This window comes from Buteo buteo, chromosome 22 (assembly GCF_964188355.1).
Source record: "Buteo buteo chromosome 22, bButBut1.hap1.1, whole genome shotgun sequence".
NCBI classification, from domain to species: Eukaryota; Metazoa; Chordata; class Aves; order Accipitriformes; family Accipitridae; genus Buteo; species Buteo buteo.
In genome coordinates this window covers 201,610-220,989 of record NC_134192.1, presented here as the reverse complement: position 1 = coordinate 220,989, position 19,380 = coordinate 201,610, and the positions used below count along the sequence as shown (strand labels likewise).

Sequence of the window (19,380 nt, the reverse complement as noted above, 5' to 3'; positions counted from 1 at the left end):
GGCGTTGTGGCTGTGCTCAGGGATGTTGCAGTTCAGCCCCAGCCCCTCAGGCTCCTCCTGCACCTTGCCCAAGGCAGCTTCTCGGTGAAGGCTTTTCCAGAGACGGATCACGCTGCCCCAGACACACGTTAGCAGCACTCCCTGCCCTCACCAGCCCGTTCGTAATCTCTAGCCAACCAGCAGCTGAGCCGCTGCGTTTACCCCGGACCTGCTGCCTTCGCCCCCAGAGCGGGAAGAGGCGACTCTCCACGGGCCACACCACCGCAGCCGCCCTTCGCAGCCCCGGCGGGCGCCGACTCGGCCTTGCTGCCGCGTAGCGAGGCCGAAGGTAGGCCTCGGCCCCCGCCGGGGAACAGGCCGGCGGAGCGCGGGAAGGCGGTTGCTACGGCAACGCGGGCGGCGCGGCGCGCTGGCGTCACTTCCGCGGCAGCGGCGCTCCGCCCCCCGGAAGGGGCGTGTCTTGGGGCGGGACAGCGGGCGGCCATGGCGCTGTCGCGCGCGGAGCGCTGCCTGGCGCTGCTGCTGCGGCTGCTGTCGCGCGCCTGCCTGGCGCTGCTGGGGCTCGTGGCCCCCGCGCCGCCGCGCGCCCGCCCCGCGCCGCCGCGCGCCGTCCCGCCGCCGCGCCGCCCGCTCCTGCTGCTGCCCGCCCGGCAGCTGGCGGCGCGACTCCGTGCGCGGCAGGTGACCGGGACCGGGAACGGGACCGGGACCGGGAACGGGACCGGGACCGGGACCGGGGCCGGGGGGGCACACGGGCAGGGGCCGCTGCGCCCGCGGAAGGTCTCCGCGGTGGCGGAGGGCGTGCCGGCGTGGGGGTACCGGCGGTGCCCGGCGTCGCTCCCCTGCCCCGTCTCACCGCGGTTTCCGCTTTATTCCGTGTTTCAGGTGACGTGCATCGAGGTGGTTGAGGCCTACGTGGAGAGGATCAAGGAGGTCAATCCCCTCATCAACGCCGTCGTTAAGGACCGGTAAGCCGGGGAGGAGAGGGGGCCGTCGGCTCGCTGCCGCTGCGGCCTTCCTGCCGGGCCAGCGGGCTGCAGCACGGCGGGGCCGGGTGCTCCCGCCGGCACTGCTGGCCCTGGTTTGGCCGGGCGCGGAAGCGAGCAGTTCCTGCGAGGGCCGTGAAGAAGAGCTGGGGAAGTCTCATCTTCCATCAGCAGCTCCCACCACACGCTTAGCATCTGCCCACCCTGCAGAGATGCCTGCTCCTTGCCAGTCACTCGGGGCTGGAGAGCAGCGCCAGAGCATCCCCGCTGGTTGCTTCTTTGCAGGTTTGAGGAGGCCCTGCAGGAAGCCCGGCAGGTAGATAAGCTGCTTTCGGAGGGCCCTGGCGATGACTACCTGGAGGAGAAGTTCCCCTTGTTAGGGGTTCCCATCACCGTCAAGGAGGCCTTTTCTCTGCACGGTGGGTTTGCCCTTGCTTCTCTCCAGCTTCACTGGTTGTGACTCACTCCTTCTTGGCCACATGCTCCCCAGGGTGGTGGGTGGCTGTGGCAGGGCACTTGGAGGGAAGCAGCTTCCCTTTCCCTGGTCTGCACCCTCAATCTGCTTGGGCTCGTGTGTCTGCGTTCACTTTTACCACCCAGACGCTTCAGGAGTTGTGGAGCAGCCCTCGCTGGGGACCTGCTTCTCACAGACATGGTCCCTGTGACCAGCCTTGCAGCCTGCTGCCCCCAGGGTGATCTCGGGGGAGCTGGCCCTGACACCTCCCTCCATCTGTCAACCCTGGCACTGCAGGGATGCCCAACACATCTGGCTTGGTCAACCGCCGCAATGTGATTGCTACCTCGGATGCCACGGTGGTGTCCCGGCTGAAGCAGGCCGGTGCCATCCCGCTGGGCGTGACCAACTGCAGCGAGCTGTGCATGTGGTACGAGTCCAGCAACAGGGTCTATGGCCGGACCAACAATCCCTATGACCTGCAGAGGATCGTGGGTGGCAGCTCAGGTGAGCCCCGGCAGCTCAGCACAGTCCTGCACGAGCAGCAGATTAAAACGCAGCAAGGAGAGTTCCCAAGGCCTCTGCACGCTGCTTTAACTTGTCGCTGGGCTCCTGCAGAGCTCACAGGCCTCTTTCCTGGGCAGTGCAGTAGGCCATTTGGAGGTCCAACTGCTTGGCACCTCCCGGATGTTACATCCGGTATCATTGTGGCTCACTCGGTCTCACTCTACCTGCAAACAGCAGTGCTGGTGTGGCATTTCGGCAGGGTAGTCCCTTCGGCCCACGTTCCCCAGCTGGCCCCCAGACATCGCTAAAGCCCGAGTGGCTCCCACCCCATCTGTGTGCAAAGGGAAGCAGCCACCGTGAGGTGCTCCTGCTTTGCTGGGTGATTTGCATGATAAGCCTGTGGGTTTTTTGCTGTATTTTCTCCCATGCAGGTGGGGAGGGCAGTGTCCTGGCAGCTGCCTGCTCAGTCATAGGCGTGGGCTCTGACATCGGTGGCAGCATCCGCATGCCTGCCTTCTTCAATGGAGTCTTCGGCCATAAACCCACGACAGGTAAAGCGGGCATGGGGGTCTCCTCTCCTCCCCAGCAGAGATGCCAGGAGATGGAATGCGGGCTGTGGGAGGAACCTGTTAGGGACACTCCTCTGCTTGTCTCTGGTGAGGTTGCTGAAAGGGGGCAGGCAGCTTCTTGCCATGGGACAAGCCCCCTGCATGAGTACAACCTGGCTTTGGCAGTGGAAAGCCATTTGGTGGCAGAACGCCAAGGCTGTGGGAGGTGTTTCACCCCTGATATTGTATCCTCAGCGTGGGATGTTTTCCCAAGGTCAGGATCTGGGGTGTTTCCCTGGCAGCTGGTGACCCAGGTGGATGTTTTCCTTCTTTCCCCACCCTGTGCACCTTGCCCTCAGCTTGCAAGCACTGCTGATGTGTGCAGTCCCTGGGCAACATCTTCCACCGGCGTGGCTTGCCCTGGCTGGAGGCGATGCTGGCAGGGTGGTACCCAACATCTCATTGTGCCCGCAGGGGTGGTCCCCAACGATGGCCAGTTCCCAAATGCTCGAGGGGTGCGGACCAGCTTCCTGTGCACGGGGCCCATGTGCCGCTATGCGGAGGACCTGGAGCTTATGCTGAGGGTCATGGCCGGTCCCGGAGTCAGCAGGTGAGCTGCTCCTACTGCTTCCAGCTGCTGAATTGGTCTCGGCTACTTTGGCCGGTGCAGCAGGTCAGTCCTGTTTGGTGTACAAGAGAGGTCTCCTCTACCCAGATTGCTTGTTACTGGTTTCCTTCTTCTGCCCCTGGCTTCAGCAGGACCCTTGCAGCCACGGCTGTCCTTCCCACCACCCACATGCTCTGGGGAACAGGCAGCCACGGTCAGCCAGGTCCTCCTCACAGGAAGACTTCACCAGTGAGCTGCTCCAGCCAGGGCCGCCCAGCACGGCCCTTCCCTCTTGGGGCTGGCCTTTCTTTTGGGTTTTACGTGTTCTTTTTCCTGTTGTTGAATAATGAGTTTTCCATCCCACACCATGGCCCCATTTGGTCTCTTCATAGGTCCCTGCAACCAAGCAGCCTTTTATGTGCACCTACCAGTAAGGAGCGGAGCGGGGATGGGGTGGACTGGGCAGGTCCTGCTTCTTGCCGCAGCCTGCATGCGGTTGCTTCTTCCGTTACCACTTTGGTTTCTTCATGGCTCTTGTGGTGCAATCCCAATCTTGGCTGTGGCCAGGGTCTGTAATTACAAGGTGCATCTTGAGAAATGAGGATTTTCCTAACAGCAACAAACATGCAGAACTAGCTGGGACTGATGGGCCAGGCGAGCAGCTGGATGGATTGTGAGCAGCAGGTGTCTGTGTGTCTTCAGGGACTCTCCTTCGCACCCTGATGGGTAGAGCAGGGTGTCCTGAGGATGCTTTAACAAGTGTGCAAGCAGCTCTGGCAGCTGGGGAGGAGCCAGGGATGGATTTGCAAGCAAAGCGGTGTTCCTTTCCCAGGCTGAAGCTGAATGAAAAGGTGTCGCTGGAGAAAATAAAATTTCACTGCATGGATCATGACGGCGGGTCAATTTTTGTGTCACCTGTGGACAAGGAGATCTTGCAGGCCCAGAAGAAGGTAGGAAGGAATGGAGGTTGGCTCTCACTGGGGTGAGCCTGGAGATGAAACATGGGGAGACCAGTCCCAGGAGTCCCTTGGAGGCGCAGTGAGCTGCTCTGTGCACAGCTCCTTCAGGGACTGGCGGGATGGAGGGCTGCAGGCTGCAGTGCTGCAGAAGCAGCCTCCAGTAGAAAAAAAGCAGAAAGATCTTTTTCTTCTGTGTTAAAGAAGAAACAAGGGGAAAATCTTGCAAGTGGCTGCAGACCCCCTTGCCAGCAGCACCCGTGTGTTGAAGTGCACTGGGGTGTCCAAAGTTTTTGGACCAATTTCCATTGCAATAGCTGTATTTCGCTTTCTTAACATCTCTTTTCTACGTTATGGAGACCTTCTGGGGCCACATCGCATGACGAAGGGATGGCTGTGTGTTTGTAGTCTTCCCAGGGCTGCTGCCTGGTATTTAGTCATGCAAAGGAACTCTTCTGTTTTTCAGCGAAATCTTCTGTGCTGCTCTTGGTGCTCTTCTGGAGCATCACTGGGGGTGGCGTGGAGGGCTGTATGGGGAGCTCCAAGGTTGTTATAGGATGGAGGAGGTCCCGCTGCTCAGGGCGGAGGGGAGTGGGCAGGAGCTGCAGGATGCCCTGCGTGGCAGCAAAGAGAAGCTGCTCCTGGGCTCTCTTCTGTCCCTAGCTTCCATGGACTGACCACAGTGCATCACATCCTTGCAGAAACAAACCCTTCCCTCTCTTCCCCTTAGGTGGTGGAGCACCTCGAAAGCGAGCTGGGTGTCCAGGTTCAGCGTGTGGCGATCCACAAGATGAAGTATTCTTTCCAGATCTGGTCAGCCATGATGTCGTCCAAGGACAGCGATGGGCAGGTGGGTCAGACCGAGCTGGCAAAGGCACAAATTCAGTGGCAGCAGGGAAGAATCGGCTGTTCGGGGCCACCCATGGAGACCTGTAGGCTTCCCAGACCTGGCTGGGGGCTTTCTCTGCTCTGTTTGTCCCCCCAGTCTTCCTTCCATCTCTTTCCAAAGCTACGCAACCCCTTCTCCCTTGCTGTCCCGTGAGGTGATGATATGGCTCCCAGCACAGGAGTGACACGGTTTAGAGGGGGAGAGGCCATTTTAGCACGTTGACGTTTTCTGTGTGAGTTGGTAAGTCAGCCAAGCAGGTAGCATCCTGCCTCGCTCTTACCTCTGTGCTGTGTTTCACCTGACATGGTAGGTTGGGATTAATACCCATTAGGATGCCAGGACTGAGGTAGTGGATTAGCAGCTTTTCAGCAGTGGGTCTGCATCTGTTATTTTTTCCTTGGAACTGTAGCCACTGTGCCATGCTCTGTGCATGCATGAAGTATTTTGTATCAAAAATAAACTCTTGGGAGTATTACACCTCATGCATTCTGCCATGCAGGCAGTGGTGAAAAATAAACCAACACCATCTTGCTAAGGAGGACACACCTGACGCCCTCTGCCTCCTTTTTCCTGATCCCACAACCATATAACAGCAGTAAATGCCTCCAGGAGACATTATCCGGAGCATCATCCCTTGTATCATGTCAGAGAAGCGGTACTAAAAGGTGCTGCTTTGGGGGCATCTCCATCTGCAGAGCAAGGTCCCCTTCTTGCTGTCTCTGGCAGAGAGAGATGCTCCTGCTGCTGCTCTGGATTAGTGCTAGAGCTGTGTAACGCTCCTGAGGGGCATCTCTTGTCTGAAGATGGCAACAGCTTGTGTCGGGATAATTGGACAGCTGGAGATTTCACTGTTGTTAGTCAGCCTGGTCTTCCCCATCGTGTGCCAGCTGACGGTGCTGATGGAGGGAGCGTGTGTGTGTGTGTTACAGGAGGCACAGCTATTCACAGACCTGCTCGGGGATCATGGCAAGCCGGTGTGGCCGCTGTGGGAGCTGATGAAGTGGCTCGTGGGGATGTCTTCCCACACTCTCCCAGCTATCGGTAAAGCCGGGAGGAGCCCCGGGGTATACAGAGGCGGTGGTGGGGTGGGCAAGTTGTTAAATGAAAATAGTGCCCCACAAAGGGACTCCCGAATTTGCACTGAGCAGCTTCAGACTGTTTTTTTTGTAATGACACTCAGTGTCTTCAAGTGAAACACCTGCTCGAGGGGGAATTGGCTGAATCTTTGATAAATGGGTTCGGATATCCTGGGAGAAGAAGTGAGGACAACAGAGCTGCAGGCAGAGTTTGTTCCTGCTGTGAGCCCTGCCAGAACTGCTGAGGCTTAGAGGGAGCCAGTCAGGGGTCTGCACCGATCTCGTTTCTTAGCAGCAGATACCAGAGAACCCTAATTAGTGCTGTCATGCCGCTGTCTAATGAGCGCTGAGGTTGGTCCGCCAGCTCTGCTCAGTCCCAGTGGCTGGAAAAACTTGGAGCAGTGGGTGGGCTGAAAGTCTTTTCCTTGGCAAAGCTGGGGAGACACTGCCTGCAGAGCTGTGTCTGGGGCAATCTGCTCCAGGAGCCAACAGGGAGGGGGACTTGTGGGGGGCCCCACTGGGAGCTGGGGGGTGCTGCCTGTGGCCGGGCAATGCGCTTTCTAGCCCGCTTAGCCCATGGTCCTTGCGCGCTCTCTCTCTTCCTGTTTGTGTCCTTGCCCTGCAGCCCTGGGGCTGACGGAGAAGCTGATGAAACTCAATCCTGGTGGGAATGCCAAGCTGGTGAGCATGGGGAAGAGCCTGCAGGAGGAGATGGAGGCCCTGCTGGGGCCTGACGGGGTGCTCCTCTACCCCTCCCACCCCACCATAGCTCCCAGGCACCACTCCCCCATATGCATGCCCTTCAACTTTGCCTACACAGGTGAGCTGCTCTGACTGCTGTGCTGGGGTGCAGGCAGGAATCATGGGCATGCCTTCACACGCTGCAGCAGTGCAGGCTGCTAGCCAGGGTGTTTTAGCCAGAATATTTCCATCACTGGCAGTGGGCTTTGCAGTGCAGAGGGGTGTCTTGCTGCTCCAGAACATGGGGTGAGGATTATGGTCATGCTTTAAAACTGTGGAAGCGGTACCCGCTGTCTGCAGCAAGGCAGGTTTGATCTTGGGGCGGGGCGGGGGGTAGTACCCTGCCCCAGAGGGATGCTCTGACACTGTTGCAGCTGGTGCTGTGGTTTAGCAGGCACCCAAGAGCTGCTGCATCTCTTGGGGTACAGTTTGGGGCTGTCTATGTGGGTTTCCTGTGTCTTGAGCTCCTTGATGCCAGCACGGTGTTGCAATGCTGTCTGGCTTTGGAGTAATGGAGGGATGGTGCCTGGGGCAGGAACGTCCCAAAGCAGATCTCAGCATGCCACAGCAAGTGCCACATAAGTGTGTCCACTCATGGGTGCAGTTTGCATATGTGATGTGGGCGCTGGGAACCTCCAGCCAGCGATGTCCCCTTGTCATCGTGTCTCTGCACCACCTGCCTTGACTGCACCGCTCCACCAAGGACCAGCTCCCAGGAGCCTGGTGCTGTCCATGGCAGCACCTCCCTACCTGGGCTGGGAGAGCCAGGTAGTGATTGATCCTGGTTGCTGTGCTTGCTCTGATGCAACCTTCTCTCTTCCAGCTATCTTCAACGTCCTGGGCTTGCCAGTGACGCAGTGCCCGCTGGGCCTGAGCAGTGAGGGCCTGCCGCTGGGCATCCAGCTGGTGGCAGCTTCCTACAACGACCACCTGACACTGGCAGTAGCCCGGTATCTGGAGAAGGCCTTCGGAGGATGGGTTTCGCCTGGGAAAGTTTAGCCTGAGCCGTTGGCACTGCGGGGAAGCAGAGACGGTGGCCGCCCAGTGAGGCAGCGGCAGGCGCTGGTGCCTGATCCTGTCATGACACTACCTGCTCCCTCCGCACCCCACCTTGCACTCTCCTGGGAGCAGCTGGCGCTGCCTCCAGTGCCCAGGGAAGCCGGACTGTTGCTGCTGGAGTGGTCTCCTCCCTGCAGCACCCTGCCAGGGGAGAGACCTGCCCTCCCTGTGGCCCCTCAGGAGCCCCGGTGATGCAGGCTGGCGGCAGGCTGCCTGCATCCTGCCTGTAGTGGGTACCTATCTTCTGGGCGTGGAGATGGCTGTCTCTGTAAGGCTTGCTGCTTTGAAGACGCTGAGTGAAGGCTGGGGAGAGGAGGTGCTGCCAGCCTGCTCGGGGACAACTGCCCAGCACCACCTTCGGGGCCTCCTGGGTGCGTGCATCCTCCTTGGCCTTACTCTGCCCACGGGGCTGGGACTACACCAGTGCACTGCAGGCTTGCTGGCCGCTGCAGCCTCCCTGAGCTGCCATGGGGTTTCCCCCACCCTCTAGCCAAAAAGAGAGAGGGGCTGAGGCTGCTGGAGGCAGCCATGTGCTCATTACACTGGTGGTGCTTTGTGGGGTGAATGGTGCTGGGCTCTGCCTGGTGTGGAGCTGGCAGGCAAGGGAGAAGGAGCTTTTGATTTTGTGAGCTTTTGACAGCACTGGAAGAGTTCTTTAAATGCTCTTCTCTGTGTGCTGAGACAGCTAAAGCATCTCCTGCCAGTGTCTTGCCCTTCTGTTCCGGGGGATCATCCAGCCTGACTGGCGTCCCTTGCCACCCACCCTCCCGCGCTGCCCAGCCTCTGCCCCCACGGGTGGATGCAGGCAGAAATGGTGGGCAGCTGGCTGTTCCTGGGGTGGGCAACAAGCCTGAGATGTTCTCAGTGAGGGTGCTATTAAAGAGTCTGTCCAGTCTGCTGCCGGCTGTGTGTCCTTGTTGCCCCCCCAGCTGTGGGGCTGCCGTCCCCCTGGATTCTGGCCCTGTCTCCACCTGTGGTGTGGGATGGGCCGGGGCTGCCGAATGCTGCCGGCTGTGGGCGCAGTGGAAGGACAGCAGTGAAGGTGTTGATGTCCACTCCGAGGGTGGCACTTGGCCACTGCTGGGCTCTCGCTTTAAAATGTGTGGAATGGTGGTGTCTGCTCAGCTCCTGGCAGAGCTGAAGGGTGCTGGTGAGCTCCGGCGGTGCCGCGGTCGATGGCTCTGTTTGTCTTGTAGTGCTTGCGCAGCGTTAATGCTCTTGGAAAGTGTAAACCCTGCTGCTTTTTCTCCCCGATAGGCTGCTGAAGGCTTGGGGCTCGTAGGATGCTGAGCCTTGCATGGGTTCCTTGGGGTCTTTAGGGCAGAGCAGGGCGTGGGGTCCCAGGTCTGCGTGCCCACCCTGTGGTGCTGATGTTGGCAAGGATTAAACCTCCTCCCGGTGTTGGCTTTGTGGGGACATCCTGGCTTATGTCTGTCCTGCCATGTGTCACCCCTGGTGCTGGCCCGATCCCTGGGCTGTTGTCTTCTGTCCCTGAGCCACTAAAGGTCCCTGCGAGGCGGGACGTGGGTGCTGGGTGTAGCCAGGGTGCTGGGTGCAGGCTGCATCTTGCCACTCGCTCGCAGAGGGCACTGCTGAGCCAGCTGAGGGCTGCGGGCCCGGGGAACCTCCAGCCAGATGAGACATCATCAACAAGGAAGGAGGAAAGAAAAAAAATCAACAAAAAAAAACGACCCGGGGAAAAGGGCACGAACCACTGAAGCCAAACCACGTGTCGTGAGGCGTCTCCCACAGCCACCCAGTGCGGTGGCACTGGGGACACGGGCCTGTCCCCCAGCTGGAGGGAGCCTCGGAGCTGGGAAGACCCTGATGCTTCCAGTGAACGCTCTCTGAGCCTAACATGGGATTGCTGAGCTGAAGGCGATTGTGTTCAAACAGCGTGGTGAGCGCAGACTGCAGCCCTGTGTTTGCTCTAGCAGGTTCCTGTTACAGCAGGGGCCAGATGAGCACCTACGTGGCCCAAGGTAGGGGGGACCGCGGGCGCTTTGGGGCAGTGGGGAGATGGGGGATGCAGGCAAAGGGAGGGATGAGCGGAGGGGAGAGGGTTTCATCCCCGCAGTCTCATCTGGCGGGGTAGCCAGTAAACTGTATTTTTACAGAAACCGCAACATGGGGAGGAGTGCTGGGTTTTTCCCTCTGACCAAGGCAGACGGGGACCAGGTGTGCTGGGGCTGGCAGGGACCATCCTGCAGCCCCCCTCACTGCTGCAAAAGCACTCGCCCCCTGCGTGGCGTGCTGCCTCCTCCTGCAGCAGGAGCAGCCCTCTCCCTGTCCACACAGGCAGTCAGGTCCTGGGGTCTCCCCAGGGAGCCGACTTGCTGCTCAGTACCTCTGTGAGTCCCAGGAACAGGCCTGGGGGCCCCTTCTCCCTCTGGGGAGAAACGTCCGCTGCCTTTGCTGGGGGCCTGCTGCAAAGCCTGGAGGGCTTGTGCTAGCGTCGGGGCAGGGGGAAGCTGTAAACCCACTGCCTGAATTTGGCTTTAGCATTTTGGAGGTCTCGCCTCAGGGCTTGTAGCTGCCCATCCCTGCTTGCTGGCTGCTCCTTCTTGTTTCCGGCTCTGAATGCTTGCAAGGAACAGAAAACACGGTGAAAGCATTTTACGTGCACCTGCCAAGGTGGTCGTCCTTATAATGTTACTACAGAGTCAGTACAAAATGGGAAGAGCAAGAGGCAATGTGTGGGAGTCAGCCAGCCCTACGGATGTCCAGTCTGGCCAGGGAGATGCTCCCAACCGTCTGCCTCTGGAGGTGGCCCCGGGCTCCCTGCCTTCAGCAGGGGACATGTCCCCAGGACCGGGAGGTGGGCATTGGTGGCCTCAAAGCCCTTTGCATGTCTCTCCCCGGAGAGCAAGGTTCCCTCCATAGCTGGCAACAGCAGGGAAAAAATTCCCATGTAACCGGGTGGTGGGGCAAGGCCAAGGTAAGGGGCTACTGGCCAGGTTTCAGAGGGAGGGAGGAAGAAGCGGGTCGTAACACGCCGCAGCGCTGCGCCAGCATCCCCCTGGCACTGCGCGGGGCTGTGGCGCGGGCGCCCAGCAGGACCGGCCGCTGCTGCGGCTCACGCGGACCGAGGTCTCTACTCGGGGCAGAGCACCCCACGGGGGTGCCTCGGGGTGCCCCGTTTCGCCTGGCCCGGTGCTAGCACGCATGGTACCCTCCCGGTCCCGTGGAGGCCGTGGGAGGACTGGGGGTGTTGGGGCGGCAGTGGTACCACCGGTTGTGCCAGCGTGAGTCATGCCCGGCGCAGGGCTGAGTCACCGCCGGAGCGGTGTGAGCATCAGGCCAAGAGCTTTCTCAGGCCCGTGTCCCGGTGACGCCAGCAGCGTGACTTCTCACTGCCTTTAGGGAGGGACCAGCCAAACGCCACCGGGGACCAGCTAGAGGTGGGTGCACCACAAGGTCCCTGTGGCACGTGCACGGCGCCGCGGCAGCGTGGCAGCTGCCCGCTGTCCCCGCAGACCCGCTTGCCACCGCAGCCCCAAGGGCACCTGCTGCTTCACCCCATCCCGGGGATGGCAGGGGGTCCCCCGCCACTCTGCAGCGGGCACCTCCGTGCCACGGCTGGGCGTGCAACCTCTGCGTACAAGGGATGCCTGCGGCAGGTGTCGCTGGCCACAGCTTTGGGAAAGAAAAATATTTTCTCTAACCCCAGGTTCCAGCTGCCTGTCGTGTTTGCGAGTGGCAGAACAGCTCCAGCACGCCCGTCCTCTCGCCACTGCGCCCAGCGTGGCAGCGTAGAGCTGGGGGCAGATGGACGGGGTGCAGCGGGATGAGCCCTGCCCTGACCCTGCTTCTGTCACTGGCCAGCTGCACCCTGCTCCGGGGTAAGTCCAGCTCCGGAGCTGCTGCCACAGGCTGGGGGGTGGCCCTGGCTGCAGCAGGGGGAGAAGCACGGGGACAACTCTCAGACCTACAGAAGGTACCTGCAGGAAGGAGGGAACCAAGTGGTCTTCAAGGTGTGACGGGAAAGAAAACCCCAGGGTCACCAGCAACCACGTCAGGGTGTCGGTGCCTTTCATGGGACCTCAGATAGGATGCTCCAGGGTGTGCGAGAGGTTCATGGGATGTGGATGCTGAGCGCTGCGCTGGCAGCCAGCCCTTGCCTGTGCCTGGCAGGGAGTCGGTGTTTGCCTACACAGGACTGAAACTGGGAGTTGTAGGGTGGTGGGGAGACCCCACAACACCTTTGCAAAGCAGGGAGACCCGTGCAGCGTGGCCAAGCAGTGACCAACCAAGAAGCGGGCCCCTGCAGAGCAGATCGATGCTGCCTGACGTCCCTCTGCTTCCCCCCTCCCCAGGCACGCCATTGCCTCCACGAGACGTGAGGCTGGAGGCACAAAACTTCCACGTCCGCCTGCGGTGGGAGCCAGACCCTGGCTCACCCAGCGGTGCCTCGTACCAGGTGGAGTGGAGGAGACGGTAGGTGGGGTGGTGGGCAGAACGGGTGGAGGTGGCTCGTCCCCCCTGCACCCTGGCAGAGGGCTGTCGGGGACTCCTGGTAGCCGGAGGATTATTATCTGGCAGTAAATATCATAGAGTAACAGAATAGCAGAGCTGGCAGGGAACTCCAGAGGCCAGGTCATCCAACCCCTGCTCAGGCAGGGTCAGCTCAGGACTGTGTCCCTCTGGGCTTTGACCACCTTCAGCGATGGAGCCTCCACAACCTGCCTGGGCAACCTGTTCCCTTTGCTGGTCACCCTTCCAGTAGAAAACAAAAGGGGTTGCTTTCAGGTTTGGGGTTTTTTCCCTTATGCTTAAGTGGAATTTCCTGTATTTCAACCTGTGCCTGCTGCCTCTTGCCCTTTCATAGGACACCACTGAGAAGAAGTCTCCATCTTCTTTACTCCATCATGCTGATAAGACTCCCCATCCTGACACCTTCTTTTGAGGCTAAGCAGTCCCCGCTTGCTCAGCTTCCCTCACACCACAGATGCCTCAAGCCCTTGGCCATCTTTTTGGCCCTTCAGTGGGCTCTCTCTGGCATGGACATGATTTTTCTTGCAGCGGAGAGCACAGGTTGGGACACAGCGCTCCAGGTGCCATCCCACCAGTGCCAATGAGAGGGGACTTGACTTGCTGGCAATGTTCTTCCTAATGCAGCCCAGAATGCTATTGGCCAGTATCTGTGCCCTCCCATGCTTTCCACTCGGACAGGATGGTGATGGCTAGGTAGCTTTCCTTTTTAGCTAGGAAGGTGCCGAAAAGGAGAAATCCCTGCATTTTCTCCATGGGCAGAACCTCTCGCTGGACCAAGGTGGATACCTGCTGGGGGAACAGCACCAGCTCCTCCTGGGCATGCGAGCTGTATTTTGACAAGATCCACGATATCTACTGGGCAAGGGTGAGAGCGGTGGCCGGAGACAAGCTGTCCGAGTGGGCCTATTCCAGCGAGCTGCAGCTGTACAGAGACAGTAAGGACCAGGGAGCTCCTTCAGCTGGGCTCCTGCTCTTCCTGGGGGGCCAATGGGAAGAGGGGTCCTTGGAGAGGTCTGCCGGGATATGGTGGGAAATCACATGAGGATAATGGTGGGAGAAGTGCCAAGACCCCCAACCAGAGGAAAGGAATGGGAGCAGAGCTGCTGGAGAAGGGCTGGGTGAAAAGCAAGGGGACAGAAGAGGAGACACAGGTGAGGACCACGGGTGGGAGGCCCCAGGCCACCGAGGTGCTGTGGGAATTTGGGTCTCTGGAGAACGCGGAAAGATGGTGTAGGAAAGAGGATACCCTTCCAGGTTTGCCTTTTAAAAGCATCCCCTGTTTGTCCCTGCCATGGGCCTGGGAGATGCTGGGTGAGGGCATTTTTGTTCCAGCAAGATAAAGCTGGCATGGGCTGGTGAAGGCAGGAGTAGTCCCTGCAGCACTGCCTTTGCCCTGGCTGCCGTGTTGGCGAGGTGTGAGTATGTGCCTCTTCTCAGACTGGCTGTCCTGTCCAAAAAGCCTAGCTGTCTTTTGGAGGAAGGAAAAACTCCAGGGCCTTCACCTAACCTATATCATGGGGGTTGTTGCTTTGAACTGAATGTGCCAGCAGCTAAAATGGGATGTACTTCAGCTTTTTGGGGTTCCCTTTTTCATTCCCTCTGCATCCAGCTGGCATGGAAATAGATGTGCTTAGCTAAAACAGCAATTGCCACACTCCACAGAGAGTCTCTAGACCATCATCTGATGGCTCAGAGATGAAGTGCTCAGCAGCAGGGAGCCACAGGTGCTAGCAGGTCTGTCCTGCCCTATGCTGGCGTGACCGGAGAAGGCAGAAGCAGCGCTGGCTGTCACAAAGACATGGTGGCTGCCGATTCTAGAGCTGGTTTCACAGCACAAAGTGCCATCAGGCTACACCTAAGAAACTTTCTGTGTGCTGGGAGTGGGATGTCCAACAGAAAAACATCATTTCTAGAGAAATGAGATGCCTGCCTTCTGTTTCGAAGGGCTTAATTTTCCTTTTTTTTTTTCCCTCCCTACAGCAATTGTGGGCCCCCCCAAGTTGTCTTGGCTGCTCCAGGGTCACATCCTCAACGTAAATATCATCATGCCACTCACTCCCTACCGAAGCACAAACGGCTCTTACAAGCCAGTCGACCAAGTGCTGCTGAAGCTGTGGTACTGGCTGAATCTGTACGAAGGGGATGTGCTTGTCCAGCAAGTACGTGGCGGGGCAGGCAAGGCTCAGAGTGCACGGGACTTGCAAAAGCTTTCCTGGTGCAGCAAAGATGCCCGTGTCCGGTTGCATTGTTGTGGTACTGCCTGTTCCCATAGAGTTGCCCTAGCCCTGCCCACACCCAGCAGTGCAAGCAGGCATGAGATGCTTTGCACTCCCAGTTCGGGTCTCACAGCTTATGGGTGGCAGGAGATCCCTTTCCTCTTCTAGATTGCATGAATAAGAAAAACCTGTAATGATTTCTGTTCAGATGAATGCATGCAGTAGGCATTTAACAAGATACTCTGGGACCTGAACACCTTCTGGGGTGAAGAAACAAGCACTGGAGTTGCTGGGGAGCAGGGAGGGGGGGTCTGCGCTCAACGCCGTGGGGTGAGTGGGGTGTCGAGGCTGCACTGGGGAAAGGAGCAGTGCACAGACCCCCACCTCCAGCTGCCTTGGCCACACGTCCCCTCTGCTTCCAGGTGCCCTGCAAATGGAGCAGGGAGGAAGCCCCATGTACTTTCAGATACCTGAAGCCCAGCACGCGGTACTGTGTCCGGACGGCAGCCGCAGGCATGGTTGGGGAGCAGAGCCAGGAGGCCGAGCAGTGCATGGTGACTCCGCCAGGCCCCGCAGGTGGGAGCTCTCTCGCTGGCTCAGCCCCTGCGGTTCCATCTCAGGTCCTGCTTGCAGCATGGACACATGTGGAGGTGTGGGTCACTCCCCCCCCGCCCCAGCCATTCTGGTCAGGGTTGGTGGCCCCGTAACACCCTGTGAGGTGCTTTCCTGGGGAGATGCTCTCTCGCTATCCACCTTGGGCTTGCCCCGCATAATCCCCGTGAACATCCCGGCCTGCTGCAGGGGCTTTGGGGAAGTGCTGGCGTAGGGTGGGCTGGGGGGGGATGCTGGCTGGGGTCCTTCCACCCCTCAGCCTGTTGTGACTTCCTGGCAGGTTTTCCCTGGGTCCTCCTTGCCGTGCTGAGTGGCATCTTCCTGCTGCTGAGCATGGCCGGGCTCTGCTTCGTCCAGCTGCACATCTTCCCCAGCCCCTCGGAGACGCTCCTCCCGAAAACACTTGTGAGTGCACAATCCTCCTCCAGCCTCTCCACCCTGTGTGTACCGCACCCGAGCTGGGGTTCTATGCATTTGCAGGGGGCTCAGCACCTCTTTCCCTCCACCTCTTGCACCACTAAACCTGCCTCAGTGCCCAGGTGCCTCCCCTGCTGTCTGACCCACTGTACCCCCAGACCTTGCTGTGTGGGAGAAGATACCGGTGAGATGCATTAACCAGCCATGGGTCACACTGGGGGAGGGCGTCTCGGGCAGCACATAGCCTGTGGCCCTCGGTGTTAGAAGCCTCCTGCTTTAGGCAGTTGGCTTTTGCTTGGCTGCATGTCCATCTACAACAGCTGCAAGGGCAGAAAGAGGGGAAGAGAAACAAACAGTGGGGCTGCTGTCCTGGGACCGTCTGGCCTGAGTGAGGTGCAGCCCGTCACTGCTCTGCCCTTGGGAAAAATGCGGCCCCAAGGCTCGGAGAGGCTCCCAGGGCTTACAGCCCTGCTGAGCTGATCCAAAACTTGTTCTGGATCAGCAGGACTGAGCCCTGTGAAACAGTCACCAGGACAGCCTTTCGCCCCGAGTCCCAGTTCCCCCATGCTGGGGGTGGCAGCAGCCTGGGATGAGCAGCCCTTTGAGCATTCTGGCGACAAAACCAACTTGCTAAGCTAAAGAAGTCCCCTCTGCCAGTGTGGAGAGAAGGTGGCAGGCTGCTCCACTTGCCCTGGCCCACCACAGGGCCAGCGTCCTTTGCTTTCCTATTCTTCTTGGCTTCTTCATGGGGATTGCTTGGGTCTCTGAGCAGGTGAGAGCTGCTGACAGCTGGGGCATAGCTTGAAAAGCAGCAGCGTGAGAGCTTCTGTGACCATACCCCAGCACCACAGCCCCTGTGCTGTAATGAGCAGAGCCCTGCCTGCATTTCTCCCAGGTGTGAGCACGGCAGAGGGGCTGTCCGGGACCATTCCCTGCCCTGGGCTCCGCGGTTCATCACCCCCAGGCTGGTGGGGGTTTCCGCAAGCTGAGGCTGACTGCTTCGCTGCTTGTTTCCCGGCAGGCTCTCCTGAACAGGGACCTGAGTGTGACCGTCAGGGAGCCCACCCTTGAGCTCAAGGAGGACGCGCTCACCCTGCTTCTGCCAACTGTGCTACCCTCCTGCCAGTTGCCTGCAGGTGAGCAAACAACACCCACAGTCCAGCTGCTCGTCAGAGAAAGCCTTTCCCAGGACATGAACGGCTACTGTGCCAACGGGTTTGGGCCAGACTGCCACGAGGGAAGGGACCCGTCCTGCACCCACAGCCAGCGGGGGCATGCCTTGGGCTCCCAGGTCTCATTGCGGCTGGAGGAGGACGGGGAAGTGTGTGATGGGGATGATGTGCTGGAGCAGCCAGTGCTGGTGGGACTGACCAGAGACAGCTACACAGGTGACAGGGACTACCAGACATCGGAGATGTGGCTCCCCCTGCATCTCCAGCTTCATTCTAAATGCCAGTGCCCAGCCCTGGGAGCGGGCAGTTGGCTACCTCTGCCCACACCAGGCAGGAGCTTCAGCCAGGAGGACTTGCGGGAGAGCCTTGGCATGGCAAGGCACTGGGTACTGCTCAGCTCCGTGAAGCTGCCAGCCAGTGAGGAGGAGGATGGAGGGCAGCTCGTCCACGCTGTCCAGCCCCTGCATGGCCTTGGGACTGAGCCACAGCCAGGTGACAGCGCCGTGCAGCAGGTTGACTCGGAGCAAGCAGCACTGGGTGTCCCCAGCCCTTGCCAGCTGCCCCAATTGTCCCCTGACGTCCGACAGGCAGCTGCCTTCTCTGGCTACGAGCTGCGTCCCCCAGCTGACAGCGAGCCATAGCAGGCAGGCGGGGGCACGCCGGGAGCTCCTGGCACCCAGATCACAGCACCAAGCAGAGCTCGAGTTGCTGCCCGGAGCTGCCCTAGCCACGATGGCTGCCTGCTCAGACCTGCCTGTGCCTTGCTGGGGACGGGACTGGGGCAGGCTCCCGTGCGGGCAGGCACAGGCATGCTCCAGGTACGGCTGCCATGGATGGGTGAGATCAGTATCTTCAGAGGTTCCCTCTGGTTTTGGTGCTCTTGAACCAAAGCATAAGGAATACATACCAAAATCGAAGCCCCAAAACTTTTATCTATTTATCCATCTATATGTGTATATATGTGTGCATGTAAAGTATATATACTAATGCAAATGTATGTTTATACTCAAATATATATATAAACCTCTTGAATGAAAGAGGAGATTTTTTTTTTTTTTTCTTGTCTGGAAATACTGATTGTGCACTGGAGCTGTTTTTTAAATAACACTAATTTATTATGGAAAACTGGCTTCTGTGCTTATTCTTTCTGTGTTACAGAACCAGCGCTGCCCTGCCTGAGCAGCATCTGGGAAAGGCACTACGAAAACGTGGTGTTTCCCTGGGAGAAAATTGCACCCACAGCTGGGCTGCGTGTTGCTGTTGTGTGGGAAAAGGCTGGTTCTTGAGCAACCACTAGATAGTTTTATTATTCCTTCTACCAGCACTGGGGCAATTTACTTCTGGGGAGCCCTGCCCTGCAGTCGTCTCTCTGGGATGTGTTTGTGAGGCTGTGCCTGCAGCCACGGAGGCAAGGGGAAATCCTCTGGCCCAGTGTCAGGCATCGTTGTGCTTTGCAGTGGCTGGGATTGGTGGATTCCAGTGCTGGGGGACAAATCCAGCTCCTGGACTCACGAGATTTAAGCTGGATTTGGGACCAGGTGAGAAATTGGTGTCCAGCATCCAGGTATCTGGTGGAGGGGAGAGAGGGGACAGCGCTGCCAGCCTTGGGGGGCCTTTTGGGTAAAGCAGGGCTGCACAGGGCCACTTTCCGATCCTGTGAGTCATCCCTGACACCCTGGCCGTGCAACATCCCCGGGGTGGCTGTGCCCTCCCTCTGCCAGGCTGTCAGCCTTCCTCTTCCCCTGCCACCACGGCTGACTCAGACGGAGACCTGCAGCAACACCGGCTGCGGTTTTCTGGCAGCTGAGCGGGGCCGTGGGGCAGCCCCGTTTGAGTGGTCCTGAACCAGGGCAGAGGCATCTTCTCCCCGGGCAGCGATGCTGCTGGGACAGCTTTGTCTCTGCTTCAAAGCAGGCTGCTGTGCTTTGTGCATCTTGTTAGCATAATCTCTCTTAGTGATGATGTATTGGGTTTGCATGGCAAGGTTTTGGTAGCTGGGGGGCTACAGGGATGGCTTCTGTGAGAAGCTGCTAGAAACTTCCTCCATGTCCGACAAAGCCAGCACCAGCTGGCTCCAAGACGGACCCACCACCAGCCAAAGCTGAGCCCATCAGTGGCAGTGGTAGCGCCTCTAGGATAACATATTTAAGAAGGGGGAAAAAAACCCTGCACAACAAACTTCAGCCAGAGACAGGAGTGAGAATATGGGAGAGAAACAACTCTGCAGACACCAAAGTCAGTGAAGAAGGAGGGGGAGGAGATCCTCCAGGCGCCGGAGCAGAGATTCCCCTGCAGTCTGTGGTGAAGACCACAGTGAGGCAGGCTGTCCCCCTGCAGCCTGTGGAGGTCCACGGTGAAGATAGCTACCTGCAGCCCGGGGAGGACCCCACACCAGAGTAGTCTGTGCTCGAGGGACTGCAGCCCGTGGAAGGGACCCACGCTGGAGCAGTTTGTGAAGAACTGCAGCCTGTGGGAAGGACTCACGTTGGAGAATTTTGTGGATAACTGTCTCCCTGGGAGGGACCCCATGCTGGAGCAGGGAAGAGTGAGGAGTCCTGTCCCTGAGGAGGAAGGAGTGGCAGAGACAAGGTGGGATGAACTGACCCTAACCCCCCTTCCCTGTCCCCCTGTGCCACTCGGGGGGAG

The 19,380-nt window shown here is 59.1% G+C and overlaps 2 protein-coding genes across 2 annotated transcripts; both read left to right on the top strand.

Moving 5' to 3' along the window:
* Positions 1-474: 474 nt before the first annotated feature.
* FAAH2 (fatty acid amide hydrolase 2) lies at positions 475-8,718 on the top strand. The gene is made up of 11 exons (XM_075053669.1): positions 475-681; positions 886-968; positions 1,272-1,405; positions 1,738-1,947; positions 2,379-2,498; positions 2,970-3,105; positions 3,935-4,052; positions 4,789-4,908; positions 5,877-5,988; positions 6,649-6,843; positions 7,588-8,718. The coding sequence occupies exons 1-11, from the start codon at positions 484-486 to the stop codon at positions 7,761-7,763; spliced, it is 1,602 nt and encodes a 533-aa protein (XP_074909770.1). The 5' UTR covers positions 475-483; the 3' UTR covers positions 7,764-8,718.
* A 207-nt stretch (positions 8,719-8,925) lies between these two features.
* Positions 8,926-18,008, top strand: LOC142043021 (uncharacterized). Its single transcript, XM_075053670.1, has 8 exons — positions 8,926-9,805; positions 11,494-11,665; positions 12,140-12,260; positions 13,077-13,252; positions 14,298-14,476; positions 14,956-15,109; positions 15,426-15,550; positions 16,584-18,008. Exons 2-8 carry the CDS (start codon positions 11,611-11,613, stop codon positions 17,373-17,375), a joined length of 1,602 nt encoding a protein of 533 aa, XP_074909771.1. The 5' UTR covers positions 8,926-9,805; positions 11,494-11,610; the 3' UTR covers positions 17,376-18,008.
* The last annotated feature ends 1,372 nt before the right edge of the window (positions 18,009-19,380 follow it).

Excerpts from the sequence above, each read along its gene's own strand:
- FAAH2 (XM_075053669.1), top strand. The coding sequence starts at position 484 with ATGGCGCTGTCGCGCGCGGAGCGCTGCCTGGCGCTGCTGCTGCGGCTG. Across the intron at positions 1,948-2,378 it reads GATCGTGGGTGGCAGCTCAG|GTGGGGAGGGCAGTGTCCTG; the intron begins GTGAGCCCCGGC and ends TCTCCCATGCAG. Across the intron at positions 2,499-2,969 it reads CGGCCATAAACCCACGACAG|GGGTGGTCCCCAACGATGGC; the intron begins GTAAAGCGGGCA and ends TTGTGCCCGCAG.
- LOC142043021 (XM_075053670.1), top strand. The coding sequence starts at position 11,611 with ATGAGCCCTGCCCTGACCCTGCTTCTGTCACTGGCCAGCTGCACCCTG. Across the intron at positions 11,666-12,139 it reads CAGCTGCACCCTGCTCCGGG|GCACGCCATTGCCTCCACGA; the intron begins GTAAGTCCAGCT and ends CCCCCTCCCCAG. Across the intron at positions 13,253-14,297 it reads GCTGCAGCTGTACAGAGACA|CAATTGTGGGCCCCCCCAAG; the intron begins GTAAGGACCAGG and ends CCCTCCCTACAG.